The sequence below is a fragment of the Medicago sativa genome, chromosome 7 (assembly GCF_051527215.1).
Source record: "Medicago sativa cultivar Bolivia chromosome 7, Bolivia_mono, whole genome shotgun sequence".
In the NCBI taxonomy this organism is placed as follows: Eukaryota; Viridiplantae; Streptophyta; class Magnoliopsida; order Fabales; family Fabaceae; genus Medicago; species Medicago sativa.
Window position 1 is genome coordinate 83,562,630 of NC_140755.1, and position 20,797 is coordinate 83,583,426.

Genomic DNA, 20,797 nt, shown 5'->3' on the forward strand with positions numbered 1-20,797 from the left:
TTCAAATAGATTAACCAACTCTTAAGCAACACATTGGGTTAGAATACCAATCAAAGAAACGATATTATATCATTCTATATCTCCTTAAAAACACATCACCTTGTGTTGAGAAAAACAAACAGAGAGAAAATAAATAACACAATCAGAATAAAAGAATATGACGCAAAAACTCTAAAATTGAAGAAAAAACCACGGTAGTTGTCTAATGACAATCATAGAAAACATTATGTGAAAATTGCTGCATTAAATAAACTACTCTCAAAAACTTCATGACCCCTAGTAGAGACACAAATACTCTTTGACCTAGGTAAGTTTTTTGAGATTAGTTGGTAAGTTTAGCGTCTCAAATACTCTTTGACCTAGGTTCAAATCTCACACTCAACAAAATTTGATTTATTTTATTTTTTTATTTTTGTATGCCTGTGTTAATTATTATTTTAAAAACACCTTACCATAAAATTTGTCTTAGACCTCTAAGCAAATTGTATCGACCATGTTCACACTTTCTAAAGCAAATGCTTAATGCAGCATGTAATGAAGAACTGGGGTTGATATAATATAGTCTTGTTCTCTCTCTCTCTCTCTCTCTCTCTCTTTCTCTCTCTCTCTCTCTCTCTCTCTCTCTCTCTCTCTCTATAATACTAACCAATGTCGAATTTTTGCAACATGTTTCAATTTCAACCAACTCCAACAATCTTTACCTCGAAAGAACTATCATACTCCTCCATAAATAGTATACTTCACTTGAAGCTAAAACCTCACAAAAAAAAATTACATTGTTTCACCGACAATTATAGTTTAAAAGAACTATCAAACTCCATCATAAAGAGTATATTTCACTTGAAGATAAACATATGAAAAAACAAATAAATAAATAAATAAAAACTTATGTGTTAAATTTATAGTTTTATTTTATCTTATTTTGAAAACAGAGCAATTACTATTCCTTCATCAAAAAGGAAAGAAAAAGAACCGAACAATTCAAGGGGAGTGTAAAGGATGACTAATAAGAGTTTTCATAGTAGCAAATTTAGCCAATTTAGCCAGACTTTAGAGACAAAACACTTTTAATAGTAGAAAATTTATTAATGAAAACAATGTAAAAAATTAAGGAACATAGTACAATAACATTAACATAAATCATCATATATAATTCATTAATTCAAAAAATTCAAACAAATATGGCAATATACCTTGCCAAAAGGTAAACACAAACTCTTGTATTAATAACAATATAAGACTTTCTAAGTCTCTAATGCAAAGATGACTGCAATAGCAACCATGGATGCCATGATGACTCCATAGACAGATGATTCAACAGACTGAGCAAGTGAAGAAGGTGGTGGAGAAGCGGCCGTTGCAGCTTCTGGTAGAACAGTGATGACCAACTTCATTTGACGAGCAGAACAATGATCAGCTATGCCACAAACATACCACTTTCTTCCTTCAATCTTTAGGGGAATGATATCCTTTCCGGTAGAAAGTGCTTGATTTTGTGGTGGAAAAGTGCAGCTCTGAAAGAATGTGCCATTCACTTTGAAAACATTGTGTCTTGAAGGGTCATAGTTGAAAACTAAAAAGAAGATAAAACATAATTAGTTTGTATTAGATTAATAAAAATTCATCTAAATAAAAGTTAAAATTATGATATACAGTAATGGATTTAGTAATTGAGTATGAACTAAACAAACTTTAAACCAAATGGAAAACTGTATTATCGTTTTACATACCAAGATTGTCACCAACACGAAAAACTTTGTCTTGAGCCCATTGAGTGTAGTTGAAGTTAATAGTCCAGCCATTGTCATCACCCACAATATGATCTGTAGCCATTGCAACTGAGGAAAATAAAACCATCGACATGACTAGGATCAAGAATACACGAGAAGCCATTTGATCAAAATTTGAGTTTGAAATATATTTCTCTCCTAAGTATGGAAATTACAGGTAAAATATGAGTCGGGAAAAATGTTCCTAGAATGAATCTCAATGAAAATAATAGCTAGCTAGCAAAATATTGTTTTGATTTGATGAATTGTGCTATTCGACTAGGGTATATATAGATTTGTGAGTATTGTTGTTATAATAATGTTCATATATATTGTTGTTATTAAAAAAGATAAGAATTTTTGTTATATTTGTTATACTATTGTTGTCATTGAAAAAGATAAATATTGTTTATTGAGTTTGTTACTTTTTTTTAAGGAAGAGTTTGTTAAATTTAAAAGTCGCAAATATCTATCGCAAATATGTATATTTATAATTTTAATTTATTTATATCTATATTATATGTATATTTATAATTTTAATTTATTTATATCTATATTTATATCTATATTATATATAAAGAAAATAGCCCATTTTGAGGAGATTTTTGGATGACTTTTTTTATATTCCAATTATATCCTTAAACAAATTTTTCTTATAACAATGTTATATTGTTGGTGTTATTAAAAACGATAAGAAATTTCTATAAGAAAAAAAAGATAATTTTTTTATTATATTTGTTATTTTATTGTTGACATTGAAAAAGATAAATATAGTTTGTTGAGTTTGTTACATTTGAAAGTCACAAATATCTATACCTATACTTATAAGTTTTTCCCACGTTGATAGGATTTCCACATCCAACACATTCATAGACAATCCACAACATAATAATCGTGTCACATTACACTAGCCACAATTAGGGTCTATGTTTCACAACAACATTAAAATTTATGCATTCTTTGGTTAAAAATATTAAATTTGATGAGTTTTAATCAATGCATGAATTTTAATTTTTTCACATTACACTAGCCACATAGGATTTATCAATGCATGAATTTTAATTTTTTTATCAATGCATGAATTTTTTAACCAAAGAATGCATTCTTTGGTTATTCTTCATCAAATTGTAGAACAACAACAACTGGGAAAAAAATTGGAAAATGATCCAAATATGAAATTGAAATCATCAAACTTTTGAAAAAAATGGACAAATCTCAATGACCCAAATAGTATGGACCAGAGATTTTATATATATTTTTTGTGTGAAATAAACTAAATAAAACAAATATTAACGATTTCATAATAATTCCAAATAAATCACTTTTTTATTTTTTTTGGAATTTTATGATTACAATGATAAAAAGGATCTAGATCCTCTCCTGCCCTGCTCTCTCCTGCCATCCCTCCTGCTCTATTATGAGCTGTTTGATCAATCCATTGGTTGAAGGAGAGTTAATAAAAAAAGACCTATGGAAAGTTCAATTAAGTCTTCGTACAATTAAGTCTTCGTACAAGATTTCATCTCCACTTCCCCACGCACGGCGACGGTAACAGATGACGGTCTTCAAACAATTTAACATCAACCCAGATCAGTATCAAGAAATAATTTATGCTTTATATCTCTATTCTTGATGTTTTTTGAAAGCAGTATACTTACAAAACATTATAAGAATGGTGAAAGGATAAATTATAAAATTATTTATCAAATTAGATTGTATATGCTGTAATCGGATCTGCAAAACAGCCACTTTAAATGGTTCAGTGCATTGTTATGTTGAGTGTTCTTAATTGGGATGTGAACATTTGAAACCGTAAATAGAACAAACCATAAAATGTTGTAATCCTTTTATTTATTATGACAACAATGATGTAGTTGTTTAGAGAAAGAACATAAAGATGAGAATTGTTTTAGAGAAAGAACATAAAGATGAGAATTGTTAGAGATGAAAAAGAAGAGTTGATAGCAGATAGGTTATGAGTAGCAGCAGGGGGTGAGCGTGAAGAAGAAAACAAAACTGCAAACAATTCTCTCTCCTAATTTTCTTTGCTTTGAAATTATTTTTGACCTTTTATTATTCATCCGTTGGATTGATCCAACAGCTGAAAATAGAGCAGGAGGGATGGCAGGAGAGACCAAGGCAGAAGGGGATCCAATCCTTGATAAAAAAACATGAATTAGTGAAAAAAGGAACAAATATTTATTTTGGGAACTTGATTCTATAATCAATGATCCAAGAATAAATATTGGGTCATGCTAACCGGTGCTCCCCGAGGCACTGGTTAAGAAGACAAATATAGTAATATCTTACTTACTAAAGCTTGTAAGGTCAAGCTAACCCTAACCCTAAAATTAAACTAGCATTTTCCCTCTTATTTCTAACGCATTAATTCCAGGTTTGACCTCCTCACCCTTAATACATGCCATAAATACATTTAAATTCAGGTTGTTTGACAATTCATTTCATTTAAACCCTTAATACATGCCATAAATCCTTTATTATAAAAACTAGACTTGTTTGGCTATCATGTTTGCCCTAATTCACCCTTCTTTGCCCTAATCCCTAGCATTTTTCCCTCCTAAACATGTACTAATGACTAATCTAATCTCATCCGTTCAACCTCTATTTTCACACTTGATCACACCCGTTGATTCAAAGTCTACAAATTTTCTCTCATATTACTTAGTTAATGCAATTGAAGACGTATTTAATGCAAATAAAGTCGGTCAACAATCCCCTAACTAATTACTGATCAAAAGGTGTTCTTTGTACTGACATTACAATGTTTCACACATACATTTTTTAAATAAAGTCGAAATTATATGTCATTAACTATAATTAAATTGCTATAACTAATTGCTTTAAATAAAATGATATGCCACTGTCCAAAAAGTATTTTGACTTCTCTCAAAAAAAAAAGTATTTCGACTAAATAGGAATTACTTTAAATATTTCTATAAAATAGGCTGGTAATTAATTGCTTTTAATTTTTGCAATGAATGGGAATTAGTACCAATAGAAGCACAATGGTCATTCACATTAATTAGCATTCTATAAAATGTTGTCTAACTTTGGTGCATATTTTCGAATCAAAGCCTTAAAACAACATATGATTCTGTAATTCTATGATGTTAGACCTTACGACAGCGAAAAATATCACGGATTTCGCTCTATACTCATGCTCATGTATATTTTGTTTAATAGAAACTTTATGTTAATATCATCTGATTACTCTTATTTTTTGATGAGTGAAATATACCGTAGCTATGGAACAACAATAATATATTAACATTGTTCCTTCGCAGATGTTGCACTATGGGAGTATCACGTTGAAGATCCTGCATTTATGCAACTACTGAAGCTAAAGTGGCACACATATCATGTGCAGTACCACCAAGACGAGGTATTTTATACAAAAAATCCTGGAACTCAATCATACTGTTAGAAAGTAAAATAGAAGAAAGAAAATATATTGCTATTTAGTTTCTATAAAGAGCATAATTGATTTATTTTGATATATGTTTCTAATACAGACGTATTTGATATTGGGTACAGCTCTCAACAAGGAGATAGACAATGAGTTGAATAGGTATGTCACTTTAATCGATCTAGGACTCAATCAATTTGAGGTTGTCGTGGATAAATATGATGGAAAGATGTATTTCTCTCATGGAATAGAAGAACTGAACAAGGCCTATAAATTAGAGCATGGTGGCTGGATATCTCTGATCTATGCTTTCCCTCAACTTTTTGTGATTCGGGTTCACGATCGCCATAACTATGAAATCCACTTGGATCTGTCCAGATCGACTACCCTGCTCCTTATCCCCACATATGCGACTGTTTTAAATTTAGTGTCACCAAATGGTTAACACTTGCAGATGTAACATCTGATCAACTGGTATACAATCTTTATAGATTTAGTCACATATTTCAGTTTGTTATCTGTCAATGTCGATTTATTTATAAGATCTCATATGTGTCTGTTTTCTTATTTTGCACAGACTTTCTCCTATGCTAAAGTATTTGATAGCATAGTTGACAAGAATTGCAAAGAATTGGCAATTATTGACGATAGCGGACATCATTGGTTGTTCAATGTGGTCATTCTTTTTGACAAGGACGAAATCAAATTTGGAGGGGATTGGAAAATGTTTTGCACCACAAGGAATCTGTACGATGGAAGGCATTAAGGCTTGGAGCAAAAACTTTGGCCTCCAATGCATTCCTATTTTGCACATTTGATTTTTAGTTGTCTGATGGTTTTGATTACGTGCTATCTAATGTCATGTAATTCCTATTTGATATGTTTTTATTATTTTCAATTGAAGGATGCTATGTTTTGGTTGATTCATTATTTTCATCTATTGTAGACTTTTATATATTGCGATTGAAAACCAGATTAATTATATTTTCTTAAAGAAACCAGAATAAGTTCATCTATTAATCTTATTGTTGCAATCTAAACAAATACTAAAACTAGAATAAAAATAGTGATAAAAATACAGTCACCGATTTGTAGAAATAATAATAATAGTCATCATGGCTCTTTGATTAATTATGTAGTGATCATGTCTCAAACCATGGACGATAAATGCCATTTGATTTACAATATAAGGTCTTAAGAGATCAACATATTTATTTCTTAGAAACCGACAAAATAGGTATATCGTCACATGAGAAATCAAATTTGAATTACTCCATGAGAACGTAGTTAATGCTAATTAAAAAATGAATAACTTACTTAATGCTAATTAAAAACGAATAATACACTTTTAATGCAATTAACAACAAATGACGCACTGTTAATGACAATTAAGAGCGTAGTTAATGGCTTGAAAACGTAGTTAATGGCAATTGAAAACTTTTAACTTGCATATTCGTTTAAAAGTGTATTATTCATTTTTCTTTATGACGTGACTTAAAATCAGGGGCGTAGCCCTTCATGAACAAGGGGTAGCCTTGGCTACCCCAAAAAATATACTATTCTTCAATTGGCTGGTATATAATTATATCCGGCCACCTCAAATAATAAACATTGAGCTACCCCAAACAAATTTAGTTGTCAAAAATTAACATAAATAAGAAAGTAAAAATATTAATACATAATTGATAGATTTATTTGTATTGGTTTGATACTTTCTATCTCAATAAAAGTTATAGTGAAAAAATTTCAACAATAAAACTTATTAAGACAATAGTCATAAACATATTAAATGGACAATAGTTTCTTACAAATAACCTATTTTCTTACATTGAAAAATACATTATTAATCTATTTAATAAACGGTCAATTATGAAAAAATTTGGCTTCTTGAAATGCATTTTACACAACTTTTCTAAATAATTATTTTCAATTTTTATCCTTTGTGGTTGCTTTAATTTACATTTCATATAAGTAAAAATTATTGTGATTTTTTTCATGTATTGGTTAAATTTTGATTAAATTTGTTTTTAGTCTCTGCAACACTTGCGGTTTTTAATTTAAATTCTTAAGATTTTGTTTGATTAAATGCAAGACTATGTGCAATTTTGTTCTTAAGATTTAGTCCTTAATTTTTTGTTATAGATTAAATGCAAGACTAAAAAGACTTTTTTTTTTTGCAAAATTTTAAAAAAATCGAGACAAAAATTCAATACATTTTTTGTTAGGACTAAAAACATATTTTATCCTTAAAATTAATATATTGGTTTTAAAAATATTTTATTGTTTCTTTATAGTTGGCCCATGCGTAATTTTTTTGCTAGCTTCGCCGCTGCTTAAGATCGAGCAGTGCAGGACTATGTGCAATTTTGTTAACAAGTATTCAATTTTATTCAATTTTGTTAACTACCATTTCATTTTGTTATGTATGATATAAAACTTCTATCGGCTATGTATGATTACATTATTTTCATTGATTCGATTAACTTCTATGTGGTAGGACCCGTGATGTAGCACGGGTCAATGGTCTAGTTCATTTAAATTCAGGTTGTTTGACAATTCATTTCATTTAAGGACACAGTTGTTTGAAAAATAAAATAATATGGTTGCAACATTTCAATAATAGAACACAGTTGGAAAATAAGATAATATGGTAGCAAATTTTCAATAATATGGTTTCAAAAAAATAAACACGGTTCAAATAAAAGAAATGCATTAAATAATTTTTTTTAAAAAAAAATAAACGATATTGCAAATTAAAATAATATGGTTCAAGTCAAATTATCTTTGTTTCTAAAGTTTGTCTGGTCAAGCAATCCATAACCCTGATTTTTACCTAGCTTTTTCCCTCCCATTTCAACGCAATAAATTCGCAGATTTAACCTCATCACCCCTTTGTCATGCAATAAACGTCATTCATTTCAAATTCAATCGTTTGAATTTCTCATTTAAATGTCCTTAAAGCATTTTGAATTCTCACATTTGACATTCTCACTCATTTGCCATTCATTAAATGCACTTTTACCATTTATATCAAATCTGAAAATTCTCTCCTCATTTAAATGCAATTGTTTGACATTCTTCTTTAAGATCAATCTTTTAAATGCTCCTTTACCACACAATAAATTCTAACATTTGACCTTCTCACCCATTTGTCACGCAATGAATTTCATTCACATCAAATCCAAAAAATTTCTCCTCATTTAAATGCAATTGTTTGACCTTCTTCTTTAAAATCAATCTTTTAAATACTCTTTTACCACACAATAAATTCTAACATTTGACCTTCTAACCCTTTGTCACGCAATGAATGTCATTCATATCCTCACGTTTATCTCTTATTATTAAAGCTTAACCCTCTCAGAAGAAATCATCTTCACCCTCTCACGGGTCAACATAGTCAAGGAAATGTGTGTTTTTTTTTGAGGTATTTTAGATACACCATATTTTCTTTGAGTCAATCCATGTTTTAGAAATTTCTAATTGGGGTTTTTCAAGTTGTAGATAAAATCGAATTTTATTTGTATTACACGAGATTCAGATGTGGTTAGTTCTATGTATTTTTCTTATATGTTTTTAAGTTGTTTCTGTTTTTTAATCTCAGACTTACCAATGATGATTTAGAGATGTATTTTTGTTTTATGTTTTCAGTAACGTGTAAGATGTTTCCTTATCCTCAGAAAATCTAATGAATATGTCTTTTTTGCGTTAAGTTATATGTCCACCTTTATTTTGACTCAGTATAATATAGTGTATTTGCAAATTATTCCATCTGATATAGTGTTAGAAGAAAATATAAAAGACAAAAAAAATTATGCGCTGACATAGCGTAAACAAAATTTAAATAAGTTAAACAAAGTTTGGATACATCGTTAACACTTAAATTTAAATAAGTTCAACTTATTTTAAGATTTTAAGAGATAGAAGCAAAGTTATAAGACATCAAACAGACTGAGATAGAAGCACTACAAGTTAACAATTATCGGACATCACATAATATATAGTTTAAGCAGGTATCCTACATATAAATTTAGAGGATCTAAAATACTCAAATTTGAACAAGTTCAACTCAGTTTGGATACATTAATAGTACGATCAAGTTTGAAAAAGTTCAACTTTATGATTTTAACATGCATCCATATGGAATTTCAATCCGAAAATGACCAAGATATTTTTCTATCATTAGTTATCCTTTTTTAATGTAAGTTAGTTGGTCATATGGTAAAGCACACCTGACTATGATTGAATGTATATATTTGAAACCATTTATTTTAAGTAACATAATGTTGAATGAACGTGTAACCTCTCTTAAGCCTTAGAGGTTAGCATGTCTTAAACATCTGACCTCCACTATCTTCATTCCCATTTAGAGTTTAGAAAAATCAAAGATAGTTATATATTCTAATGTAGTAAAAATTTGCTTTGTAAATTGTCCATGTAAACCCAAGAACGTGTTTGCATAAATTGTTCATGTCTCTTATTTGTACTTTAATGATGTCATACTCTACCGATGTCAACTTAATACTAATTATGTAATACATCATATTCCTTATGGAACTATTAAATTACAACCCAATTAGATGATATAACTTATTCGTCGCTTTTCTTCGTTGGTTGGACCCGTGCGTCGCACGGGTCAATGTTCTAGTTTTCATTAAATGCTTAAATAATGACCTAAAAAGGGTAATATTTGCATTAAAAGTTGTGCAATTAATGTATTAAATACTTAAAATATTTGGTAATATTTCCTCTTTTGCCTTCCTTAACTAGTGCCCCGGTTAGCATTACCCATAAATATTTTATCCCACATATGATAAGAGTCACTGTTTTACTCTCTAAAATTACTCCTTTGAAAATGTTTTATCTCAATGTATCGATGGTAATTTTCCTTTTCTTATTGATTATATTTCTAGGGACTAGCGGAAAGACGAGCATTCATGTGCCCGTCTTTCCACTCTTTTTATTGCACTAACATGTATAAATTGTCAACGATATATTATAGAAATTTGCGTGTAAATTACAAATGATATTATATATATTTGTGACTTTCAAATGTAACAAACTCAATAAATCATATTTATCTTTTTCAACGACAACAATAATATAACAAATATAACAAAAAAATCAACCTAAAATCTTTCTAAAAGCGGTTATTTTCTTTATATAGTATAGATCACAAGTGTGTGCACTCTGAAAACAAATACTCCCTACGTCCCAAAATAATTAAGTCATTTGCAATAAAATATTGTACCAAAATAACTGACTCATTTCAGTTTTCAATGCAATATTAATTACTTTTTTCCAATTATACATTATAATTAATACAACTTTTATCATTCCCAATTCAACATCCTCCACTTGCATTTATGATAATGGTAAATGCACCAATACTTGACAAGAACACTCGACAATTTTTCTCTCTCCGTCACTTATAGATTGTTCTTAATATGTATGAAATAAGCAAAAGATCACTCATATATTATGGAACGGAGCGAGTAGTAAAACATAACTGTACACCACAAGTGGGTGTTTGTCTCGGCATTTCCTCATATACCATGTTTCTAATTGAGAGGTCTACCAGATTCTCAAGAATTCATTGATTGTTGCCTATGTTTGTTGCCTATATTCTTTCAAAAGAGTAATGGTTTACACCATAAGGGGAAATTAAATCATACATATTAATATTGTAATCTCCAAGTTTATAATGTGAAAATTCCCAATCAGAATAATGATCAGTTTATAGTTGTTCTCTTGAATTATTTCATTCTCTCAATCTAATACAGATACAGACTATAAATCAAACCAAGAGAAATTAGGCGAAGGCAAATGTAACAACAATATTTCCTACTTCATTGATGGAGGGAGGGGTGATTCAACACATGGATAGTGTGGTGATTATGCTTTAAACAAGGCACACTCAACTTTCATTGTTCTCTTTATAGATTACAAGTGAATTACAACGGTTTGATTCAATGTGACTTTGAACCAACTATCTATAGAACTAATATATAGACATAGTAACTAGCTAACCAACAATAATGTCCTGATTCTGTAGCCTCAATTCCTTAGAAATCCTTTCAAGCCATAGAGCCTCTTTGATAGAGGATCCGCTTAGAGACTTTCTAGTGTCTAGACAGACTGCGTAATTAGAGTCTACAAGTGTGAACTTTCAAACCAAGCTTACTGCATGAGCTATATATATTTGGTCTAGTGCAAACCATTGCATACACTGTTTCAAACCATTGTTGTCTTCTCATTCTCTTTTATAGACTAGGAATTATATTTTACATGAAATTCCAATGTAATAAGCGAGGCCCCTCCCTATTTATTATTTATATATAGTTTACATGAAATTAAATTTGGTTATGGATCTCAATTGAGTTGATTTCCAGAATGATATTGCTTTCTCTTGGGTCTTTTGCACACATGAATAAAGTTGAACTAAGAAGTAAGAATTTATTTTTAAAAACACATTATTAATGAAAGTGAGAGTTACAATCTGATTTGAAAGAAATCAAGAACAAGTTAGAGCATAAGAAGATATAAAATTGAAGATCTAATTACAATATCATTAAAATAAAGAATCATATATAGTTCATTAATTCAAAAAATTGCCAAGAGGTTAACACAAACTCTTGTATTAATAACAATATAAAGCTTCCTAATTCTCTCATGCAAAGATGACTGCAATTGCAACCATGGTTGCCATGGCAACTCCAAACACAGACGAAACAACAGAATGAGCAGAAGAAGGTGGAAGAAAAGGAGCAGGTGCACTTTCTGGTAGAACAGTGATGACGAACTTCATTTGACGAGCAGAACAGTGATCAGCTATGCCACAAACATACCACTTTGTTCCTTCCGTCTTTAGGGGAATGATATCCTTTCCGGTAGAAAGTGCTTCATTTTGTGGGGGAAAAGTGCACCTCTGAAATAATGTTTCATTCACTTTGAAAACATTGTGTCTTGAAGGGTCATAGTTGAAAACTAAAAAGAAGATAAAACATAATTAGTTTGTATTAGATTAATAAAAATTCATCTAAAAACCAAATGGAAAATTGTATTATCGTTTTACATACCAAGATTGTCACCAACACGAAAAACTTTGTCTTGAGCCCATTGAGTGTAGTTGAAGTTAATAGTCCATCCATTGTCATCACCCACAATATGATCAGTAGCCATTGCAACTGAGGAAAGTAAAACCATCGAAATGGCTAGGATCAAGAATACACGAGAAGCCATTTGATCAAAATTTGAGTTTGAAATATATTTCTCTCCTAAGTATGGAAATTAAATGTAAAATATGTAAATGTTCCTAGAATGAATCTCAATGAAAACAATAGCTAGCTAGCAAATGCTGCGATAATGTTATTGTTTTGATTTGATGAATTGTGCAACTCAACTAGGGTATATATACATAGATTTGCGAGTATTGTTATGTTTATATTGTTGTTACTAAAAAAAGATTAGAATTTTTTGTTATATTTGTTATATTATTGTTGCCGTTGAAAAAGATAAATATTGTTTGTTGAGTTTGTTACATTTTTGTAGGGAATAGTTTGTTACGTTTAAAAGCCACAGATATATATATACTTATAATTTTTAATTTATCTATATCTATACTATATCTATATCTATACTTATAATTTTGGTTCTTTTGGGATGACTTTTTCTCTTTCCAAAATTACCCTCAACTTTCAATAAAATATCACATATAACAAATATATAAAAGTAAATTCAAATATTAAAATAAATGTGTAACAAACAAGATATGAGTATATATGTCCAGTTTTTTTTCCTTTATCCTTTAAAAATTGTAATAAACTAGATGAGTATATTTATACTTACATTTTCATTATCCCAATTATACCCTTAAACAAGAGGTCGTTAAAAGCTGATTTGCATAAATAAGCTGTTTTGAATAAGCTGTTTTTTGAAAAGAGGTTGTAATAAGTTGTTTTGGATAAATAAGCTGTTTTTGATAAAGACGTGGTAATAAGCTGTTTTGCATAAATAAGTTGTTTTGAATAAGCTGTTTTTTGAAAAGAGGTTGTAATATGCTGTTTTCGATAAATAAGCTGTTTTGAATAAGTTGTTTTTGAAAAAGAGATCTTATTAAGCTGTTTTGAATAAGTTGTTTTTGAAAAAGAGATCTTATTAAGCAGTTTTGTATAAATAAGTTGTTTTGAATAAGTTGTTTTTGAAAAAGAGATCATATTAAGCTGATTTGTATAAATAAGCTGTTTTGAATAAGTTGTTTTTGAAAAAGAGTTCGTATTAAGCTGATTTGTATAAATAAGCTGTTTTAAATAAGTTGTTTTTTAAAAAAGAGATCGTAATAAGCTGTTTTGGATAAATAAGTTGTTTTGAATAATTTGTTTTTGAAAAAGAGGTCGTAATAAGTTGTTTTGCATAAATAAGTTGTTTTGAATAAGTTGTTTTTTGAAAAGAGATCGTAATAAGTTGTTTTGGACAAATAAGTTGTTTTGAATAAGTTTTTTGAAAAAGATATCGTAATAAGTTGTTTTGTATAAATAAGTTGTTTTGAATAAGCTGTTTTTTAAAAAAAGAGATCGTAATAAGCTTTTTTTTTATTTTATAAATAAGCTGTTTTTTAAAAATAGATCGTAATAATTTACTTTTTATGAGATAAGTTGTTTTGAATAATTTTCAAGATAAATTGCAAAGTATAACACAAGGTTTTGTTTTTAAGAGAAAAAAAAGGGTAAAATAGTAAAATTATAACATAAGCCCTCCATTTCCTTTCCTTGTTGGTTTTTTAACTCCCAAACAAGGGGAAAGTTTACCCTCCTTTCTCCCTTCCCTCCCTTTCCTTCCCTTCCCCTCCTAAGCCTTTCCTTTCCTTCCCCTCAAAACTCGCAAACAAAGCCTTAACGTAGTCCTGCCATAAACAATCTTGCAGGTAAAGTATGGTCTTCCTGTGTTTCTGAATAGAGGGTAGGCTATCTATTTGAAACTTATTTACTCGTTTCCGATGAGCATCGGCTTCCTTGAGAATCTGAGCAGAGCTAAAATCATGTTGTAAGCATTCTTGGTACATAGACACTAGTTGATCACAAACCTACAAAATAAGAGTAAAGATTGATTGCAAACACGGACGATTGAAGAAAAAAATAGAAAATGATTATTGAATCAATAAAATTATAAAAATAAGGGCACGCACGCACCTCTGGAATGCTGTTATCCTGAGGAGGAACATGACTAAGGAAAGAAATAAGTTGAAGTTTGAGTTGAAGTTTAATAGTTGCTGAAGGCAGGTGTTTGGATCGAATGAAACGAGAAAATATGCTGTCACAAAGCCATTCAACACATCGCTCGGGGCAGCGGCGAAGCTCGCGAAAAATTTATGCAGGGGCTAACTATAAAGAAGAATTTTTTTGAAAACAGACGTATTAAATTTAAGGATAAAATATATTTTTAGTCCCATAAATTATAATTTTTTAGGTTTAGTCCTTAAAATTATTCAATTTTTTCTCAGTTTTTTAAAATTTTACAAAAAAAGTGTTTTTAGTCTTGAATTTAATCTCTAACAAAAAATTAAGGACTAAAATTAACAAATCTTAGATACTTAACATAAAAATCACTATTTTAAAACGTTGGGCAAAATGCATTTGAAGAACCCAATTTCATCAACTGTCTGTTTAATAATAGATTAATAATGTCTTTTCAAATATAAATAAATAAGTTATTTGCAAGAAACTCATTGTCCATTTAATTTGTCTATGACTATTGTCTTGATAATTTTTATTGTTGAAAAAGGTTTCTCTATTGTTGTTATTGAGACCGAAAGTATCAAACCAATACAAATACTCTCTCCGTCCCTATATCTAAGCACCCATTTGATTTTATTTTTGTCCCTGAATGTAAACTCCTTTTCAAATTACTAGATGCATTTATTACTTTTTTCCTAAACATACCCCTAATTAATACCACTAACTTGTCTTGATATATGAATAGTCAAATTTAATACACATACAAACAAAGGTCAAATTGGTAATATTAATACACAAAACAGACACATTAATCACACTGACAACTTTTCTTAAGAAATGTGAAAAAAACAAAGGAGGGTTACATTAACGGACGGAGGGAGTAAATCTATCAATTTTGTAGTAGTTTTTTTACTTTATTATTTATGCTAACTTTTGCAACTAAACTTGTTTGGGGTAGCTCAATATTTATTATTTGGGGTAGTCGGATATAAATACATACCGACTAATTCAAGAATAATATTTTTTTTGGGGTAGCCAAGGCTACCCCTCCCATATGAAGGGCTACGCCCCTGGCTCGGGGGACGACTCATAGTCACAGAGGCTTTTGCGCCTAATTTTCAATCGAATAACCCACCAAAAGTTGATAGCCAAACTAATCCCTTCCCTAAATACTTTCATTGAATCATCTTCTGGATCCATCTGAGAATTAACAAAACACGTAATTCATTCATTATTATTCTATGCATCGATATAGAAAGTAGAAACAAACTTCAACAATCTACAAGAACGAGAGCAAAAGAATATATTACCTTCTCTTCCAAAACAACGGAAATGCCCATAGCTTCCTTCAATGCTTTCATTGAATCCACGTCTCTAGAACAACCTTCCATCTTTTAATTAACAGAAGAAAAAAAAAACACATAATTCATTATTATCCTCATAATTAAAAGTTAAAAAATATATATATATAATTTAATTATGTGCAACGATGGATATAAAACAAACTGAGAACGAATTAGCAACATATGGAGATCAGGAAAACATTACCATCGAATCGGAAAAACTCATGACTCACGATCAATGTTGATTAAAAAAATCAGTGGGAAGCACTCGGTTGGAAGGAGGCAAGCAAGTAAGCAAGCAATTAATCCCTGACTTATATGTATATATGGTTAGGGTTTTGACTGTGGTTTTGCGACTGGGATTGGTGTCATCTTTTATATATTAATAATGGGCCTAATGGCTAATGGCTATGGTTATTATTTTATTTTTTTGGGTTGTGGTTTAAATGGAATATGGAAAATAAAAAAAATAGATCATTAAACAAGAATGAAGCTAGGGCTCGAATGAACAGCACTGTGAAACCTATCTCTGGCATTTATAACACAAATAGATAAAACCAAAGTATAGTCTTGATGTGGGTGTGGCTTCATCAAAAGTTGATGAGGCAAAAAGAATGGACTCTAATGTGAGAGCAAAATCTTCTGGTGTACTGTGGTTTGATATTAGAATGGGCATAATGCATTCACCCTCACACTTAGATAAGGGATGGTTGACCAAATTCATTTTTTTTTATAGCTTCGTTGACATTTCAACTTCTATTTGTATATAAAGATAATAGATGGCTAAGCAATTTCATTGTTGTGGATTCGGACTCAAATTTCACACCTTGTGGATTCGGACTCAAATTTCACACCAATAAACTTAGATGTGTGGAGCAAACGAAAGTAGTAAACAATATCAAAGTAACCTCCCAAGCAGCAGCAACAAACCACAAGAAAAACAAACAAAGAACAAAGAACAATATCAAAGAGAAACAAACACACCAAGAAATGTCTGCTCAGTTCGGTCCAAATTGATCTACCTTGGGGAGAGATTGATCTCTCCAATCCGCTATCAATTAGTTCTTTACAAAGAGATATAAAAGGGTTACAAGAAATTAGCTTCAACAAACTCACAAAGAACAAACCCTAATTTCTACCATTTTCCCAATATCCCCAATGAACAAGACACTCAATGATTTTCACTCACCCAAGGTGTTCACAAATGTTTCCCAACCTAAGAGAACCTCTCAAGAGAACCATCACCAAAGACTTTCAGCCCTAAAGTTACCTCCTTTGATTTCTCAAGTTTTTATCTCTTGAAGCCTACCTCAAAACATGAAGAATGAAGCCTTTTATAAAGTTCAGATCCCGAGAAATCGTGCACCGATTTTAAGTTTGTACAGTACTATATGAACATTATCCACAAAATCGGGACCCGATTTCTACATATCGTGCCCCGATTTTGTCATACCAAAACTCCAAAACATGCACAAAATCATGCCCAGATTTCTCCAAATCTTACCACGAATCTAGGCGCATTGACATTTTAGCCTTTGTCCATAAAGATAGCGGATGGTTAAGCATTTTTAGCTAATGTATTTTCAGACTTCATCAAGAAGTGGTGTGGGGGTTTCTGAAGAGTGCAAAAAAGATGTTAACTAAGGATGGTGAAGTTCACATAACACACAAAAATAACAATCCTTTTAGTAAATGGGAAATAGCGAAGCTAGGAGAAAAAATTGGTTTGGTGTTTGTTGAGAAGGTTCCATTTAATATATGTGATTATATATCCAGGTTATGTAAATAAGAGAGGATCATGAAACAATTGTGATGGAATTTTTCTTGTAGGTGAGATTCATGCACCTTCAAATTTTCAAAACCAAAATATGTGAAACCACTTTCTTTAGGGCTACCAGTTTTGTTAGAAGACTCAGATTCAGTACAGTTGAAAAACTATGTGAGTAAAATTATGTTGGCATCTCAAATTCAAAAGGCTAGTAAGATTATGTGTCATTGAAAAATATAAAGATGGTTAGTTTTGTTTGTTATAGCTTGAAACAACAAACATTTATATTTTTAGTTTTAATCAAAATCAAAATTTAATAAAAAAAAAAAACGTTCATAATTTTTAAACGTTACATGCCCGTCTTTTCGCTAGTTTATATAAAAAATTGTATAAAAAATCGTTTGTAATTTACACACAAAATTTTTATAAAACATCGTTGATAATATATGTGTGTTACCACGATAAAAAGAGTGGAAAGTCGGACATGTGAGTATCCGTCTTTTCGCTGGTACTAATAATAAATAGAAGCCTCTTGCAAGTGAGTGTTTGTCTCTGCAATTCCTCGTATATCATGTTTCTAATTGAGAGGTCTAACAGATTCTGAACAATTCATTGGTTGTTGCCTATGTTTCTTCAAAAGAGTAATGGTTTACACCACAAGGGGAAATCATACATATTAATATAGTAATCTCCAAGTTTATAATGTGAAAATTCGCAATCAGAACAATGATCATTTTATAGTTGTTCTCTTGAATTATTTCAGTGTCTAAATCTATAAAAATAATTAGCTATTCTAACAGACTGAACAGAAATCAGTTAAAGTAGTAATGTTGACTGAACCAATATGCCACAAATCTCCACCTTGATTCATAAAAAATCTTAGAAATTACGGCTATAACACATCCCCTAAGGTCTCAATCTCCCTTCAGATTAATCAAATTCAAGCAATGGAGGAACTTGATTCTTGGAATAGCCTTTGTCATATCATAAGTTTTATGATAAGTTGAAATCTTCTTAACAATAGTGATCCTTTCCCAATCATATACCTGACAAAATAAAGGTTTATGGTATACTTGATCTTTAGATCAATGAATGGCACTTTGGCTATCATTTAACATTCCAAAGATACTTACAGATTTAACATTCCAAACCTGTCAAGGACCTTTTTGAAGTACAACTCTTGTGACAGATGATATATTTTTTTTTCCTTTCCTCTCTCTTTTGATCTACATTCCTAAGATCCTTATTTTAGTTCCCATGTCTTTCATTTCAAATTCCTTGTTCGGCTCAATTTTCACCTTTTTTATTTCATCACCTTGTTATCAAAATTCCTTTTTGTAATGTAAAGTCTTTAAAGCTTGACCTAAACCACTACAACCGTCTTCTCTTTTGAAACTTGTCTCATAACTTTATCTCTAAGGCTCAAGATAATAGCACTGTGAGCTTTCTCGTTCATCGTTGTCTTCTCCTTCTCTTTTATAGACTAGGAATTATATTTTACATGAAATTCCAATGTAATAAGCAGGCCCCTTCCTATTTATTATTTATATATACTTTACATGAAATTAAATTTGGTTATGGATCTCAATTGAGTTGATTTCAAGAATGATATTGCTTTCTCTTGGGTCTTTTGCACACATGGATTAAGTTGAACCAAAAAGTAAGAAAACATTTTTAACAACACATTATTAATGAAAGTGAGAGTTACAATCTGATTTGAAAGAAATCAAGAACAAGTTAAAGCATAAGAATATATAAAATTGAAGATCTAATTAAAATATCATTAAAATAAAGAATCATATATAGTTCATTAATTCTTGTATTAATTGCCAAGAGGTTAACACAAACTCTTGTATTAATAACAATATAAAGCTTCCTAAGTCTCTCATCCAAAGATGACTGCAATTGCAACTATGGTTGCCATGACAACTCCAAACACAGATGAAACAACAGAATGAGCATCAGCAGAAGGTGGAAGAAAAGGAGCAGGTGCACTTTCTGGTAGAACAGTGATGACGAACTTCATTTGACGAGCAGAACAGTGATCAAATATGCCACAAACATACCACTTTGTTCCTTCCGTCTTTAGGGGAATGATATCCTTTCCAGTAGAAAGTGCTTCGTTTTGTGGTGGAAAAGTGCACCTCTGAAATAATGTTTCATTCACTTTGAAAACATTGTGTCTTGAAGGGTCATAGTTGAAAACAAAAAAGAAGATAAAACATAATTAGTTTGTATTAGATTAATAAAAATTCATCTAAATAAAAGTTAAAATTATGATATACAGTAATGGATTTAGTAATTGAGTATGAACTAAACAAACTTTAAACCAAATGGAAAACTGTATTATCGTTTTACATACCAAGATTGTCACCAACACGAAAAACTTTGTCTTGAGCCCATTGAGTGTAGTTGAAGTTAATAGTCCATCCATTGTCATCACCCACAATATGATCCGTAGCCATTGCAACTGAGGAAAATAAAACCATCGAAATGGCTAGGATCAAGAATACACGAGAAGCCATTTGCTCAAAATTTGAGTTTGAAATATATTTCTCTCCTAAGTATGGAAATTAAATGTAAAATATGTAAATGTTCCTAGAATGAATCTCAATGAAAAGAATAGCTAGCTAGCAAATGTTGCGATAATGTTATTGTTTTGATTTGATGAATTGTGCAATTCGACTAGGGTGTATATATAGATTTGAGAGTATTGTTATGTTTATATTGTTGTTTCCAAAAAAGATAAGAATTTTTGTTCCATTTGTTATATTATTGTTGTCGTTGAAAAAGATAAATATTGTTTGTTGAGTTTGTTACATTTTGTTAGGGAATAATTTGTTACATTTAAAAGTCACAAATATATATACTTATAATTTTAATTTATTTATATCTATACTATATATAAAGAAAATAGCATGTTTTGGTTCTTTTGGGATGAATTTTTCTCTTTCCAAAATTACCCTCAACTTTCAATAAAATTTCACATATAACAAATAGATAAGAGTAAATTCAAATATTAAAATAAAAGTGTAACAAACAAGAAATATGTATATATGTCCTGTTTTATTTTTTCCTTTATCCTTTAAAAATTGTAACAAATTATATGAGTATATTTATACTTACATTTTCATTATCCCAATTATACTCTTAAACAACTTTTTCAATAATAAAGATTGTTGTTGGTGTCATTAAAAAAATAAGAATTTAAATTATATTTTTTTGTTATATTGTCGATGTCATTAAAATAGATAATCATA

The 20,797-nt window shown here is 30.1% G+C and overlaps 3 protein-coding genes and 2 pseudogenes across 4 annotated transcripts; 1 reads left to right on the plus strand and 4 right to left on the minus strand.

The window, feature by feature from the left end:
* Window positions 1-1,244: 1,244 nt before the first annotated feature.
* On the minus strand, window positions 1,245-1,911 carry LOC146909382 (blue copper protein 1a pseudogene; annotated as a pseudogene). Its single transcript, XR_015020232.1, has 2 exons — window positions 1,731-1,911; window positions 1,245-1,573 (listed from the first exon to the last, which is right to left on the minus strand). The product of XR_015020232.1 is annotated as a blue copper protein 1a pseudogene (transcript).
* Window positions 1,912-4,897: 2,986 nt separating this feature from the next.
* On the plus strand, window positions 4,898-5,962 carry LOC146909383 (uncharacterized). The gene is made up of 5 exons (XM_085729349.1): window positions 4,898-4,955; window positions 5,075-5,172; window positions 5,303-5,530; window positions 5,575-5,670; window positions 5,774-5,962. Exons 1-5 carry the CDS (start codon window positions 4,898-4,900, stop codon window positions 5,960-5,962), a joined length of 669 nt encoding a protein of 222 aa, XP_085585475.1.
* Window positions 5,963-11,863: 5,901 nt separating this feature from the next.
* On the minus strand, window positions 11,864-12,484 carry LOC146909384 (blue copper protein 1a-like). The gene is made up of 2 exons (XM_085727657.1): window positions 12,273-12,484; window positions 11,864-12,180 (listed from the first exon to the last, which is right to left on the minus strand). The coding sequence occupies exons 1-2, from the start codon at window positions 12,433-12,435 to the stop codon at window positions 11,864-11,866; spliced, it is 480 nt and encodes a 159-aa protein (XP_085583783.1). The 5' UTR covers window positions 12,436-12,484.
* A 1,497-nt stretch (window positions 12,485-13,981) lies between these two features.
* LOC146909385 (uncharacterized) lies at window positions 13,982-15,845 on the minus strand. The gene is made up of 4 exons (XM_085725357.1): window positions 15,737-15,845; window positions 15,500-15,626; window positions 14,382-14,527; window positions 13,982-14,275 (listed from the first exon to the last, which is right to left on the minus strand). The coding sequence occupies exons 1-4, from the start codon at window positions 15,815-15,817 to the stop codon at window positions 13,997-13,999; spliced, it is 633 nt and encodes a 210-aa protein (XP_085581483.1). The 5' UTR covers window positions 15,818-15,845; the 3' UTR covers window positions 13,982-13,996.
* A 3,577-nt stretch (window positions 15,846-19,422) lies between these two features.
* Window positions 19,423-20,062, minus strand: LOC146909386 (blue copper protein 1a pseudogene; annotated as a pseudogene).
* Between the last annotated feature and the right edge of the window lie 735 nt (window positions 20,063-20,797).